This window comes from Malania oleifera, chromosome 5 (assembly GCF_029873635.1).
Source record: "Malania oleifera isolate guangnan ecotype guangnan chromosome 5, ASM2987363v1, whole genome shotgun sequence".
NCBI lineage: Eukaryota > Viridiplantae > Streptophyta > Magnoliopsida > Santalales > Ximeniaceae > Malania > Malania oleifera.
In genome coordinates this window covers 71,165,881-71,178,870 of record NC_080421.1, presented here as the reverse complement: position 1 = coordinate 71,178,870, position 12,990 = coordinate 71,165,881, and the positions used below count along the sequence as shown (strand labels likewise).

Below are 12,990 nucleotides of genomic sequence, written 5' to 3'. Positions count from 1 at the left end.
TTGAGTCACGGTGATAAGTAGCTTCTGCTGTTCTGCTTGAGTGATTTGCATCTCCTGCTAAACTTTCTGATGCTCTTCTTGTGATCTCTTCAGGCCAGCAATGGACTCCAACATTTGGTTCATGCGAGTTCCCTCTCCCATGGTGGTAGGAGCTTGTCAATCCACTAACAATTGTAATAAATCCAACAAGAATTGAAATAAACCCAATAGAAATGCGATGGGTACTCAGATGAGTGCAGAAGAACTGAATTATAGGGATGAATAGAGTTCAATGGTTGCAATGCATACAAAGAAATGGAAAAGAAAAGAGAAATTCAGGTTGGCAGTTCGAGAGAGCCACTCTCCAAAACAACAAACAGATTCCCAATTGTCTAACTGCCCCTCTATTCCCACTGGTCACCCCTTTAATACCCAACAACCTATAGCCAAAAACAACAGTAAAGGAAACAAACTGGTAATAAGACTTGAATGGGCTTTGGCCCAGCGCCCCGCCCCTTCTTCGTGGTCAGGTCCCTGCCCACTCTACTTCGGCCCAATCTCTTGTGGCAAGGAGTTCTGGCCCCTAAGCTCCAGCCTATACGCCCGGCCTGCGACGAGCTCGTCTTACGAAGAGCCATCCTGCACAAGCCCCACAAGCTGCTTGGTAACTTCTGTCTGACCTCAGCTCGGAGCCTTTTGTTCGAGCTTCCCTGTGACGAGCCATTCCTTCTGAACCCCTCAAGCTGCTCGGCACCTTCTATTTGACAATTAGCTTGGAACTTTTTGTTCGAGCTTCCCCGCTACACTCCGTCTCGTCTGAGCCCCTCAATCTGCTCAGACTCCCCTCTGGTCGTCGTCTCCAACCTTATTCATGGCATTTTGTTGCCCCAACAGAATAAAGAAGTCATAAAAAGAACCTTTTCCCACACCAACCAATATGGTAGTACTTAGTTACTTATATCTTGCTAACACCACATTCAAAGAGGTTGTGTACTATATTGGCTAACTTGCATGTCAAGAATGAAGATGTGTTTCAGGGATTACCAAATTCATCGCTTGAGCTCTTGAAATTCCCAAGTTGAATTTGTAACATATTTATTTTTCCAGAACATCTCATATTATTACAGGACTCAGTTTGCTTGCAAATATGCGTTCAGGAGTATCATTTGCTTTTCATGTTTTTACAAATATCCATCAACTACTAGCCAGACATGTGCCATTTGAAACCTATTGAAGTAGCAACTTAATTCAAGTCATTCCACCACTCACTTAAATCATCATCTCATACATGTTGGATGTGTTTTGCAGTTTCCGCAGGCATAAATCCTGTGACAGCAGTTGCAAATGGTGATTCTCAAGCACGTGCAACGAGGCCAGCTCAAAATTTTGGAAGATTGAAAGCCCATAGGGTTAAAGCTCTGGTAAAAAAGGCTTCTTCCACAAAGCAAGTCATCAACCAACACGATCATCACAAACAACTTGTTGATGACACATCTTTCTGTGGATCTGTTAGTTCCCCTCCTGATCCTGCAATCATAGGGGGAAAGAACAAAGATGCTATGAGACATGAAGGAAGTGTTTCAATAGCTACCAAAACACAAGAAACCGGAGAAGCTATGCAAATTAGACCCTCACAATCTCACAAGCCTAACATTGAAGTATCTGCACCTGATCATTCAGGTTCAAGAGTCTCTGTTACTCCCTCCAAAGGATGGGGCAACGTGGAATTTGTACACGGAAGCAAATTTAAACCACCGAACCTTCTAAAGCAACAGCGGTTGCGGTCATTTAGCAGTGATTTTTTCAGTCAGAAAACCTTCAAGGTGCTGGGATGCAGTGACAATATGATTGAGTCTCTGAGAGAACAGTTGTTCCTTCGTCCTTCGCATATTCAGGTCAGCAAGCATAATGCCTCCTTGACTTATCATTGTTGTTGCTGTTATATTCTTCTAATAGAAATTCTCTACATATCATTGTATTTATTGCAAAGTTAGTGCAGTTTATTATAAGTTCTAAACAACCATTATTATTAACATTTTTTTCCTTTATAATTTTATCCTTTCATGAACAATACAAAAGAGACTGTAGATCATTACACCATTTAAAGGCATCACAGAAGTCCAGGAGAAGTGTTGGAAGAGTGTCAGAGAAGCATTTCAAATTAGAAATATATTTTAAGATTGTTGACATCTCAAGAGAGTACAGGATATATCTCTCTCCTAGATGGACCCAAGGGCTTTGTAGTTTATCTATAGGAATCTCCTTACTAGTGGTCCTCTCAAAACCCTGATTTTGTGCTTCTTACACAGAATCTTGATAGGACCTAGCTTTCATGATGACAGAACCTCGTTCCCATGATTATATATCTCTAACATGATGTTTGGTTCGCATAGTGGGATGTAATAAAAAAATTGAACAAGACATGCATAAATCAAGTGATAAATTTCATTTGATTCCATTCAAATGCATAGTAAGTACTTTTAGTAGGACATATGCCTAAGAGTTTCTTATTTTAAACGGAATAAAAATGAAGTTTCAAAATAATTTTGTAGCTTTACAGTAATTATGTTGGTTTATGTGTTGTTGTCTGGCATATTTCTTTGAATATATTTTAGTTTCTATTTTATAGCTATATACAAAATTTTGCCCTTCTTATATTTATCTACAATTCTTAGATGCTTCGAAGCTCTGACCCTTCTAAATCTCTCTGCTTCCCTGCACCTGCATGTGTTTCAGCTTTGTGTAAGTGTGTAACTATGCTCATTTGAAGTATTCTTGCCATATAGCTTGTCATGTTGTACTGCATAAAGATATGGTACATTGCAATCATCCAGCATCTTCTGCCCCTCTTCTCAAAAACAAGACACTGCACAAAATTCACTGGCCATCTATGGCTGTATCATTTGATAAATTCTTGAATCAGAAGGCTAAAACTTATATGTTGTTTAGTTTATCTCCATCTTAAGTCTTAAGTAACAAGAGAGCCATATTTTGGCCTTTGTTGCCTGTGTTGGGGTTGCACTGAGGCTTGTGCTGATGATTAGATTGCTGTTCTGTGGGATATGCCTTGCAGCCTGGTGCATATCCTTCGCATTTTTTCTGTTAGCAACTTAGAATTGTATATTATTGTTTTACATTGCATTTGGTTTGGAAATCAGAATAAAACTTGGAATGGGGTCAAATTGTGGTTGGAAAAGAATGAACACAATATTGCAATGATTGTGTTTATTTGCAAATGCAGGATGGCTATTGCAATCTCAACTTCTATTCCTTTCTGATATTTGGTTTGCTTGATTGTTGACTGGAATAGAATAAATGCATGCTTTTGCCCCAAAATACTTTTGAAAGAATGGCTGCAGGATTGACTGCTAATGGTAAAGCTGGTATGGCTGTAAGTTACAGCATGACAATGAACGGTGGTAGTATACCCATGGGTGAGTGTGAATGGTGGTGTACGGATGGGTGATTGAGGGTTGTTTGGGTGTGAAGGTTTGTCACAAATAGCAGCAATCAATCGAGTGGTGTTCCTGTTAAAATGTCCATGGAGCATGACCACGGGTAGTCTCTAGTTCGTTTGAGGTGTTGTCCTGTTGAGGGCAGAAGTGGGATCTAGGCTGATAAGTGGTTGGAATTGCATGTGGGTGGGGGGGGGGGGGGGGGGGGGGGGGGGCAGTGTTTTTGTGATGGGAAATTGCTGTTGGCTGCTTTGCTATGACAGGCTGTCAGTTGTATAGGCTTTGGATGTATATGGGATTCATTTTAGTTCTTTTATGCTGGCCATATATGAGGGGAGTGAGCTTCAATCGTTGACAATATTTGTGGAAGAAGAATATTTAGCTGCTAGCTACTGTGGTGATGGTCACTGGCAGCAGTATGAGTGTTTATCGAGCCTCAATGTGCACTAAGGTGTTCATATAATGTATGAGTAATATGGAAATTATATAAATTATACATGTCGTTTTAAGATCAGACAATGATCCCTGAAAAAATGTGACACTATTCTGCTGTCTTTAGAAATTGATCCCATTTGGAATACTGGGTTAATTTTTTAAATAAAAAATGGGAGTGTCATTCCAAGCTGGAATCATTTCCCATCTAATCAAAATGCAATGTTAGGCTCAACAACTATGTGGGCAACTTTACATATTAGTATTTAGTAATTAAGGGGCATTTCTTCTTGATAGTTTTCCTTTTTGTTTTCATGCATTTAAATTTTAAGTCATGTTTATATTCAAGACTATAGTGTTCATACTAAGTCTATTGGTGGGTTCTGAGCTGGAATCACTTTTCCATTCTGGGTTGCATTCGTCCAATTGAAATGCAATGATGGCTCAATCACTTGGTGGCAGCTTAACAGAGTAATATCCAAGTGGTCATTCTGTTAGATGATGTTCTTTTCATTTGTCATGCATTAAAAGTTTATGTTATGTCAACCCATGAAGGTGCACCTCCAATTAGAATTGTCACAGCATTAATAAAATCAACACTAATGACTTGCTTCAGAATCAAAAACCAAATAAGCCTTCTCACCGGATGTTTCTGTCTTTTGCTTTATGAGTGGGGAAATTTTCTTGCGTTGTCCTTTTGCTTAGATTCTTAGGATAATTTGTTTAGAATTCATGGTGAGAATTGGGTTTGTCCCTCATCTTTGGAGGATTTCTGTGCTGTTAATTTTAAGAGGTTTTTAAGGGGAAGGAAAGGTATGCTCTGTGCCGCGGCATTGTTCTAGCTATCATTTGATGTATTTGGTTAAAGAGGAACATTAGAATTTTTAAGGTTGTAGCTACTTATAACTTGATTTGGAGCTGAGTGGTTTTCTTGCTTTGCTTTAGTGCTCTGCTAGTGGCTTGTTTGGGAATGTTTTTGTAGAAGACTTGCACCCCGATTGGATTGCCTTGCCTCATTGGAGTTTTTTGTGTTTATCTTCTTTATTTTTCAGTTTTTTTTTTTCCTTTTCTTGTAGGAGGACACTTTATACTCAAATTTTTTTCTTTTTCCTTTGTTGCAGTTATTTGCTTTTCAATCTTTAACACAATACCTTGTTCATAAAAAAAAAAAAAAAAAAAAAAGGAAAAAAAGAGATAAAAAACTAAAAAATTAATACCTCAATGCCTTGTGAGATGATAAGTCAAATTTTGGGATTAGTGCAGGCAATGGCGTTTGCTCCTGTGGCTGAGGGAAGAAGCTGTATTATAGCTGATCAGAGTGGATCAGGAAAGACATTGGCTTATCTTGTCCCAGTAATTCAGCGTCTTAGGCAAGAAGAGCTCCAAGGACTAAGCAAATCCTTTTCAAAATGTCCTCGAGTTGTCATATTGGTACCAACTGCTGAGTTAGCTTGTCAGGTAAGCTGCTGCTACCTTTTTCTTTTCCCGCTGTCTTTTTCTATAGGCATTTTTTGCACTGTTCTAACCAAACACAGTTTCTGCACTCCCTTTAACCTCTTTTCCTGATGCAAAGATGTAGCATGACCTTTTAAAGTGGAAAATTATGCCATGGCACTCCAGTAGATGCAGAGTTTACAGAGATTCTCCTAGAATGGTCTTCCATCTGGGCTGTGGAGCTTTGTAAAAGTCACTTGCTAGAATGGTTTCAAATGCTAATCCATTTGGCATAACCTGAGCCATATGATCTCAATGTAAGAAAAAAAAAAATAAAATCTGGCTATAACATTGGCCTTGAATTTTCAGCTTCAACAGCCTCATCAAAGCTATCCATCCTAAACCTAATAAGAAATATTAAGAAGCAGAGTATAGAGAAAAAATAATAATGATAGCTTAATTCAAGTTAATTAGTTGTAAAATGTAAAAGATTTTGATAGTCCATGGGATTGATAGGCTCTAATTTTTTTTTTTATAAAATCCTTTTTTTTTTTAATAATAAAGTCCTTTTATTAAAAAATGAAAATACATTGGGTAAATGCTAGAATAGTTTTATTTCACATTTATTTATTTCTCTGGTTTAATAATGTTATATTACACAAACCCTAAAATGGAATAATGCTATAGTACCTTTCCAATTATTTGTGTGTTTTGTTCAGTTTATAGGCCCTAGGGGGTAGGGTCTTAGATCTCTGTTATGGGATGAGCTCTTCAATGTGTTTGGTTTTTGTGCTACTAACTGGGTTTTACAGAGGGACTTCCAATGTCATTAGACTTTCTTTGGAGAAGCCGGGAGGCTCTAGGCTCACCTCTAGCGTGTAATCTTATTACAGTTTTGTAAGATAGGAATTAAGGGATTTTGCTTTTCTTTGCAAATGCTGTCTTTACACAGTTTGTTTGGGAAGGGGGGGGGGGGTGGGGGGAGAGGTACATTCTATGGCTAGTCAAACTGAGATTTTTTTTTATTCTTTTGAGAGTTTTAACAGTGGAATTCATTAATATTAACTTATATTTAAAGGCAAGGTTTGATTGCAGCAGACATTGTGGCATATTTAATGGTGAAAATATTACTAATCGCGCTGTTGCATTTGGGATTTTATCTGAAAATCCGCTTATCCCGACTGAATTGGTTAACCTCCTGTCATTGTTTACAACTATAGTTTAGTTTGTGTTAGTTTACAGATCCTTTGTCAACACATATAGGTTTTCTTAGAATGCAATAAATATGCCAATTTATCCAGGTTCATCAAGATCAGAAATGATTGTTTTGATAGCTTGAAGTTCTTTAGTGGTGGCTGTGGACCTTCAGTATTTTGAGAGATAAAGGCGTCCTTGAAAGCAATTGGGTATTTACAGCCCTTAGGAGTTATGAGTAGTATTCAAAATTTTTATTTTATTTGTTATTTGGACACAATAAGTTTATCGAACTTGTGTTTGCATAGGGGTATTATATGCTTACTAATGTGCTATTTGCATTCCTACATTTTACCCAGTTCACTTCACTTATATATATATATATGTCATTTTTCAATTTCTCCTTCTACTTACACAATAGATCCATGAAAAAAAAATCTTGTAATATCTTGACTGTCATATCTAACGTCTCCTTTACTATTCCTCCTAAAATTGCTAAAATTGCATTTCACGCATTACACTTGTTTTCTACTTGTCTTGAAATCTTCAGATTTTGAAGCATTTCATCGTATTTCTAGCTCAGATTCTACTCCAACTTTACTTTCATCTATTAGGACAATATCATCTAAAGAACCTCATTTTGGATGTGTTTAATAAGTTCATCCATAACTAAAGTAAAAACAGATTGTTAATGTAGACGTATTGTGATTGGGAATTTGCTAGTATCTACTTATATAGTCCTAACACTAGTCTCTATCCCTGTTGTATATATCTTTAATAATTTCTGTACATCTGCTACCCACTTTTTTCCTTTGTAAAATCCACCATGAAAACTTTCTTGGGCACCCTTGCAGAGGCTTTCTCTAGGTCAATAAAAACCATGTGCAAATTCATTTTGTTTCCTAACATTTTCATTAGTCTTTTTAATTGATATATACCCTCCATTGTTGTTCCCTTGAGCATAATACACAGTCGATTTTTTCAAGCCTTCATTTTCTAGTCACTATCTTTGTTCAATTACCCTTTCCAAGGTTGACATAAGTTTAATTATGTTTTTCTCATTACACCAACTAGGTTAGTGCCTTATATGATTACTCTTTGATTTGTGCGGCAAAAATGATTTAAAATTATTTTTATAATGTACCTTCATATAAGTAGTGACTACTATCCCAATGCCTATATATTGGGGAGAAAAATCTAAAATATTGGGTTATCATCTATGACTACTTTGTGCTTTTATATAGTGGTGTTAAGTGATCTGTTAATAGATAGAAAAAAGAAAAGATGCTGAGAAAGAGAGAGATTTCTATCATCCACAAATTTGCATCTAAGTGTGAGGAGATTGGATATTTGCCTATTCTTACAGCCTTCTCAATCAAAATGAAATTGGGATTTTTTTTTAATGGAAGGCATAAAATTTGCAGGTTTTAAATAATTGTCGATCGATGTCAAAATTTGGGGTTCCATTCCGATCTATGGTTGCAACCGGTGGTTTTCGACAAAGGACTCAATTGGAAAATCTTGAGCAAGATGTAGATGTTCTAATAGCAACACCTGGTCGTTTAATGTTCCTAATCAATGAAGGCTTCTTGCAGTTTACAAACCTTAGATGGTAACTCATTTTTTACTTCAAACGTGGTCATTTTCTTTGCTAACTTTAGGCCCAATGAGGATTTCACTTTACTTTTTGTTTAATATTTTTAATTAATTTTTTTATGAAACTAATGTCACCGTTTCCTCTTGCTTCTAAACATATAGCTAATGACTGCATCATAACTGATGTTATTATCAGCTTCGGATCTTTTGTTTAGCAGTATGTCACTTATCTTTGTGCAATTGAGTTATGGACGCACTTTATCATCATTTTCTCCATGCTAAGAGAAGGTATAAGATTAGTGATTTGAATGATGCCTAAAAATGCAATTTTTTTTTGTTTCATTTTTTGGAAGGGGATTGTTGCTGTAAGAGTAGTGCCTTGCACATGACCTCACACAACATTGTTCAGTTATCATTTTTTTTTTGTAAGATCATCATCACAAAACTTCAAAAGTTGAGGGAGAGAGCACGGGATATCTAGGTGCAACCTTGAATCTCATCCACTAGTATCACAAGCCAAGCTTGTTTAGGGCCTTATACTTGCCAATGAGCGATTGTCTCATGCTTATTTGGTGGATAACCATTATGTATATAGTAGTGTAGGGTTTTATCTTTGAAGTTGAGGAGCTACCTAGAAAAAAAGAGAAATATGACTCCTTGTGCATAATGATGTCTTCTTTTGCTAGAATAGAAAACTCTTCAGGAGTGGGTGAATATTTATCAATGATTGTAAAACTAACTAGCTACTATAAACATGTTTAGCCTACTTGGAGTACTTGCCTCCCTTGTTAACTCAAATTTCCTACGAAGTATGAAGGTGTAATAAGATGAATTATGTTGTTTTGCCATTTGCAATTAGGTTATTCGCCATGTGACTTGTGTTCATGATTACTTATTGCTTATTGTGTATGTGGTGAGTTCACAGTAAACTTTTGTCAAATATTTTGTGAATGGCCGGATCAATTGGCCTTGAGTTCTGTATATTGTATGTAAACTTTACTAGAATGCTATACATGGAAAGTAAATAAGGTCTAGCATGATTCTAGCCCTATACAAGTAAACTATAATCTGTTGAGCCCTATACATGTAAACTAAATATATGCTAATTGTACAAAATAATGAAGTGAAATATAAGGAAATAAATGTGGGCTGAAGTAAGGAATGAAATCTTTTGCTTTGCTATTTGCTGTTCTGTTGACAACCCCCTTCAAATTGATACGGGTTGATCAACAAGCATCAATTTGCCACTTAGGAAGCAATGTTGATGACGAGTGAGAGCCTTGGTGAAGATATCCGCAATTTGTAATTCAATGGAAATGTGTGGAAGAGTGATACCAAGAGCTTCAAATGCATCACGGATAGAGTGACAATCGACTTCAATATGCTTCATGCACTCATGATAGATAGGATTGGCCATGATCTGGATAGCACTCGTATTATTGGCATGTAGAAATGTAGGATCGGTCTTAGAAAAATCTAGCTTAGCAAGCAAGCCTCAAAGCCAAATAATTTCAGAACAAGCAAGAGACATCACCCGGTATTCAGATTCCATTGATGACTTAGAAAATCTGTCTTGCTTCGTACTCTTCCAAGAGATCAATGCATCACTTAAGAACACACACCAACCAGTGACGGAGCGATGTGTATCCGCACAACTAGCCCAATTAGCATCGCTATAAGCAGCAAGGTGAGTAGAATTGCCTGCAGGGAAGAAAAAGCCACGCCTAGAAGTGCCCTAAACATAGCGTATTTTCCTACGGACAGCAGCCAAATGAAGATGACGATGAGTTTGAAGAAATTGGCTGACTTGCTGTACAACAAAAGAAATGTCTAGTCTAGTAATGGTGAGATAGACAAGACTGGCCACCAACTTCCGTTATAAACAGGGATCAGCAAGTAAATCACCCTCTTTTTTGTGAAACTTGACATTTAATTCCATGGGAGTATCAACAGAAGTACCCTTCTGAAAGCGAGCTGTAGGCACCAAGTCATTAGCATACTTATGTTGATTGAGTAAAATACCCGAGGGACTACGATTTACCTCAAGACCAAGAAAATATGTGAGAGACCCAAGATCTTTCATATGAAAGGTCTTTGAGAGATGAGTCTTGAGCTGAGCAACTAAAGCATAATTGGAACCAATAATCACAATATCATCAACATAAACCAAAAGAACAACAATACCCATGTCTAATTTCCGAAGAAACAATGAAGTGTCATACTTGCTCTGCTTGAATGAAAATAGTAATAAAGTTGTGTAGAATTTATCAAACTAGGCCCTCGGAGCTTGTTTGAGACCATAAAGAGAACGACGAAACTTACACACATGTGAAGTTGGAGAGGGAAACGAGCCCGGGGGTGGCTTCATATAAATACACTCTTTAAGATCCCCGTGAAGAAAAGCATTCTTGATATCCATCTGATGTAGTGGCCACTTACTGGAAGCAGCAATAGCCAGAATCATACGAACAGTAGTCATCTTAGCCACAGGAGCAAAGGTCTCTTCATAATTGACACCATATTCCTGATTATTCCCAAGTGCAACAAGGCGAGCTTTGATACCATGTTAGATTACCACTTTACCTAAAAGCTTAAGCTGATAGGTTCTAGGCCAACAATGTATATCAAGCTTTAACACTCCCACGCACGTGCAGCCCGACAACATGTGGAGAGATAAACAAATGATAAATAACACCATAGAATAAAGACGGGCAACAAGACTAGAACCCAGTACCTCTTGGCAACCAAAGCTCTGATACAATGTCAAATATTTTTTGAATGGCCGAATCAATTGGCCTTGTGTTATGTATATTATATATGGAAAATAAATAAGGTCTAAGATGATTCCCTATACAAGTAAACTATAATCTGTCAAGCCCTATACATGTGAACTAAATATATGCTAACTGTACAAAATAATGAATTGAAATATAAGGAAATAAATGTGGCTGAAGTTAGGAAAGAAATCTTTTGCTTTGCTCTTTGCTGTTCCGTTGACAACTTTAAGCTTTGTGGTACTAGTGTTACATGGTCCTTCACACAATGTGAAGTGGTCTATCTACAACAATTGGTATTATAGCTTAGCTTATTGCTTCCTAGTTGCCTTTAGTTTTTGTGATCATATGAAACATGGGTGGGAGAATTGTGTTGTGCACTAACATGAAGAGACTCGATTTGATAGAGTCACATGTTAAGACTATCAATGGGGTGGCCATAGAGGTGACCCAACTTACGAACCATGTTGGTGTATTAGAGGGATCCTAATAGCAACAAGGTTCCATTGATGAATTATGGAAAAAAAATTATGGTTCAGTGAAAGCCTTACGACATGAGGCAGTGAAGCTTATTGCCAAGGTGAAGCTTTTGGTTATGATTTTGGAAATGCGAGTTCTATGGGGGTAGAATATAGCAGAGCAAGGCCACCAATACCATGAGCATTTTGTGGTTCCCATCATGCTAAGTGTTAGAATAGTACTTAAAAGCTTAAGTTGTTAGGTTGTGGGCCAACAATGTATATCAAGCTTTAACACTCCCCTGCATGTGCAGCTCGATTGCACACGGAGGGATAAACAATTGATAAGTAACACCTATCATGGGGAGTACAATAATTTTTAAACACCACGCAATAAACACAAACAAAAAGACTAGAACCTATGGCCTCTTGGTAACCAGCTTTGATACCATGTAAGATTTTAAGTTTACCTAAAAGCTTAAGCTGTAAGGTTGTGGGCCAACAATATATATCAAGCTTTAACAATAAGCAACTAAAGAAATTCTTTTTCAACATGGTATAATGTTCTTGCATGGTTAGGGTCGACCCAGATGAAGCAAAAGTAGCCATGCCTACGACGTACTCAAGTGGAGGCATTAAGGTGTAGTGGCATATCAAGTATGATGGAATCTGAAATGGCCGATGTACGATTGATACATAGGAAGACTTGAGAAGAGAGCTCAATGCACAATTTTTGTTTGATAAGTAATAAATTTATTGATATCAAAATGAACACCAAATACTCAAGGAGTGTACATGGGGTAAACAACTCAAAAACAGAAATTACAAGAATCTAGTGACTCAAAAACAGAAGAAAATGATCGGTTTCGCAAAGCAGCCAACCAATCCATCAAAGTTGTAAAGAAAAATAGCTTTAGGTATGAAATGGATCTTTCCTTATCTTCAAAACACCTACTATTTCTCTCCCTCCAAAGACACCACAATAAACAATGAGGAACTATCAACCAAATAAACCCATTTCGATAACGACCAAATCTGCCTTGCCAACATGCTAGAAGTCCCACTACAGATTGCAGCATAACCCAGCTCACTCCAAACAAATCCAACACCGTAACCCACAAGTCCATTGCAACCGGACAATGAATGAAAAGATGATCAACCGTCTCATTATTACACTTGCACATGTAGCACCAATCCAATATCCAAACCTTTCTTTTTCGTAAATTGTCAATCGTTAAGTAATTCCCTAAAGCAGCAGTCCAAACGAAAAAAGCTACTCTAGATGGAATTTTCTATTTCCAAATACTTTTCCAAGGAAAGCCACTGTCGTTGGAGCCCATTAAAATACCATAATAATCTTTAACCAAGAAACCCTTCTCTCTATCAGATTTCCACGCTAGCTTCTTTATCTCTGCAAAATCTATACAAATCAGGATAGCTGACTGCAAGAGACGTCTCATCACACCAATGGTCTTGCCAAAATTTCACCTTAGACCCATTTCCAATGTCGTGTAGAACATGGCCAGAAAAAGAAGGCCATCCCCGACTAATATTTTTCCACAAACCAACACCATGTGGACCATTAACAGGCCTAGTATACCAACCAACCCATTCACAGCCGTATTTCACCTCTATCACTTGCCTCCAAAAAGCAGCCTTTTCCATCCC

General features: G+C 37.4%; 1 protein-coding gene across 1 annotated transcript in view; it reads left to right on the top strand.

Annotated features, from left to right (window-relative positions):
• Positions 1–12,990, top strand: part of LOC131155615 (DEAD-box ATP-dependent RNA helicase 50) — a 35,641-nt gene that overhangs the window by 6,035 nt on the left and 16,616 nt on the right. The window contains exons 2-4 of the mRNA XM_058108863.1: positions 1,288–1,874; positions 5,130–5,324; positions 7,919–8,106. Coding sequence (XP_057964846.1) covers positions 1,288–1,874; positions 5,130–5,324; positions 7,919–8,106 — 970 coding nt within the window. The remainder of the gene's footprint in view (positions 1–1,287; positions 1,875–5,129; positions 5,325–7,918; positions 8,107–12,990) is intronic.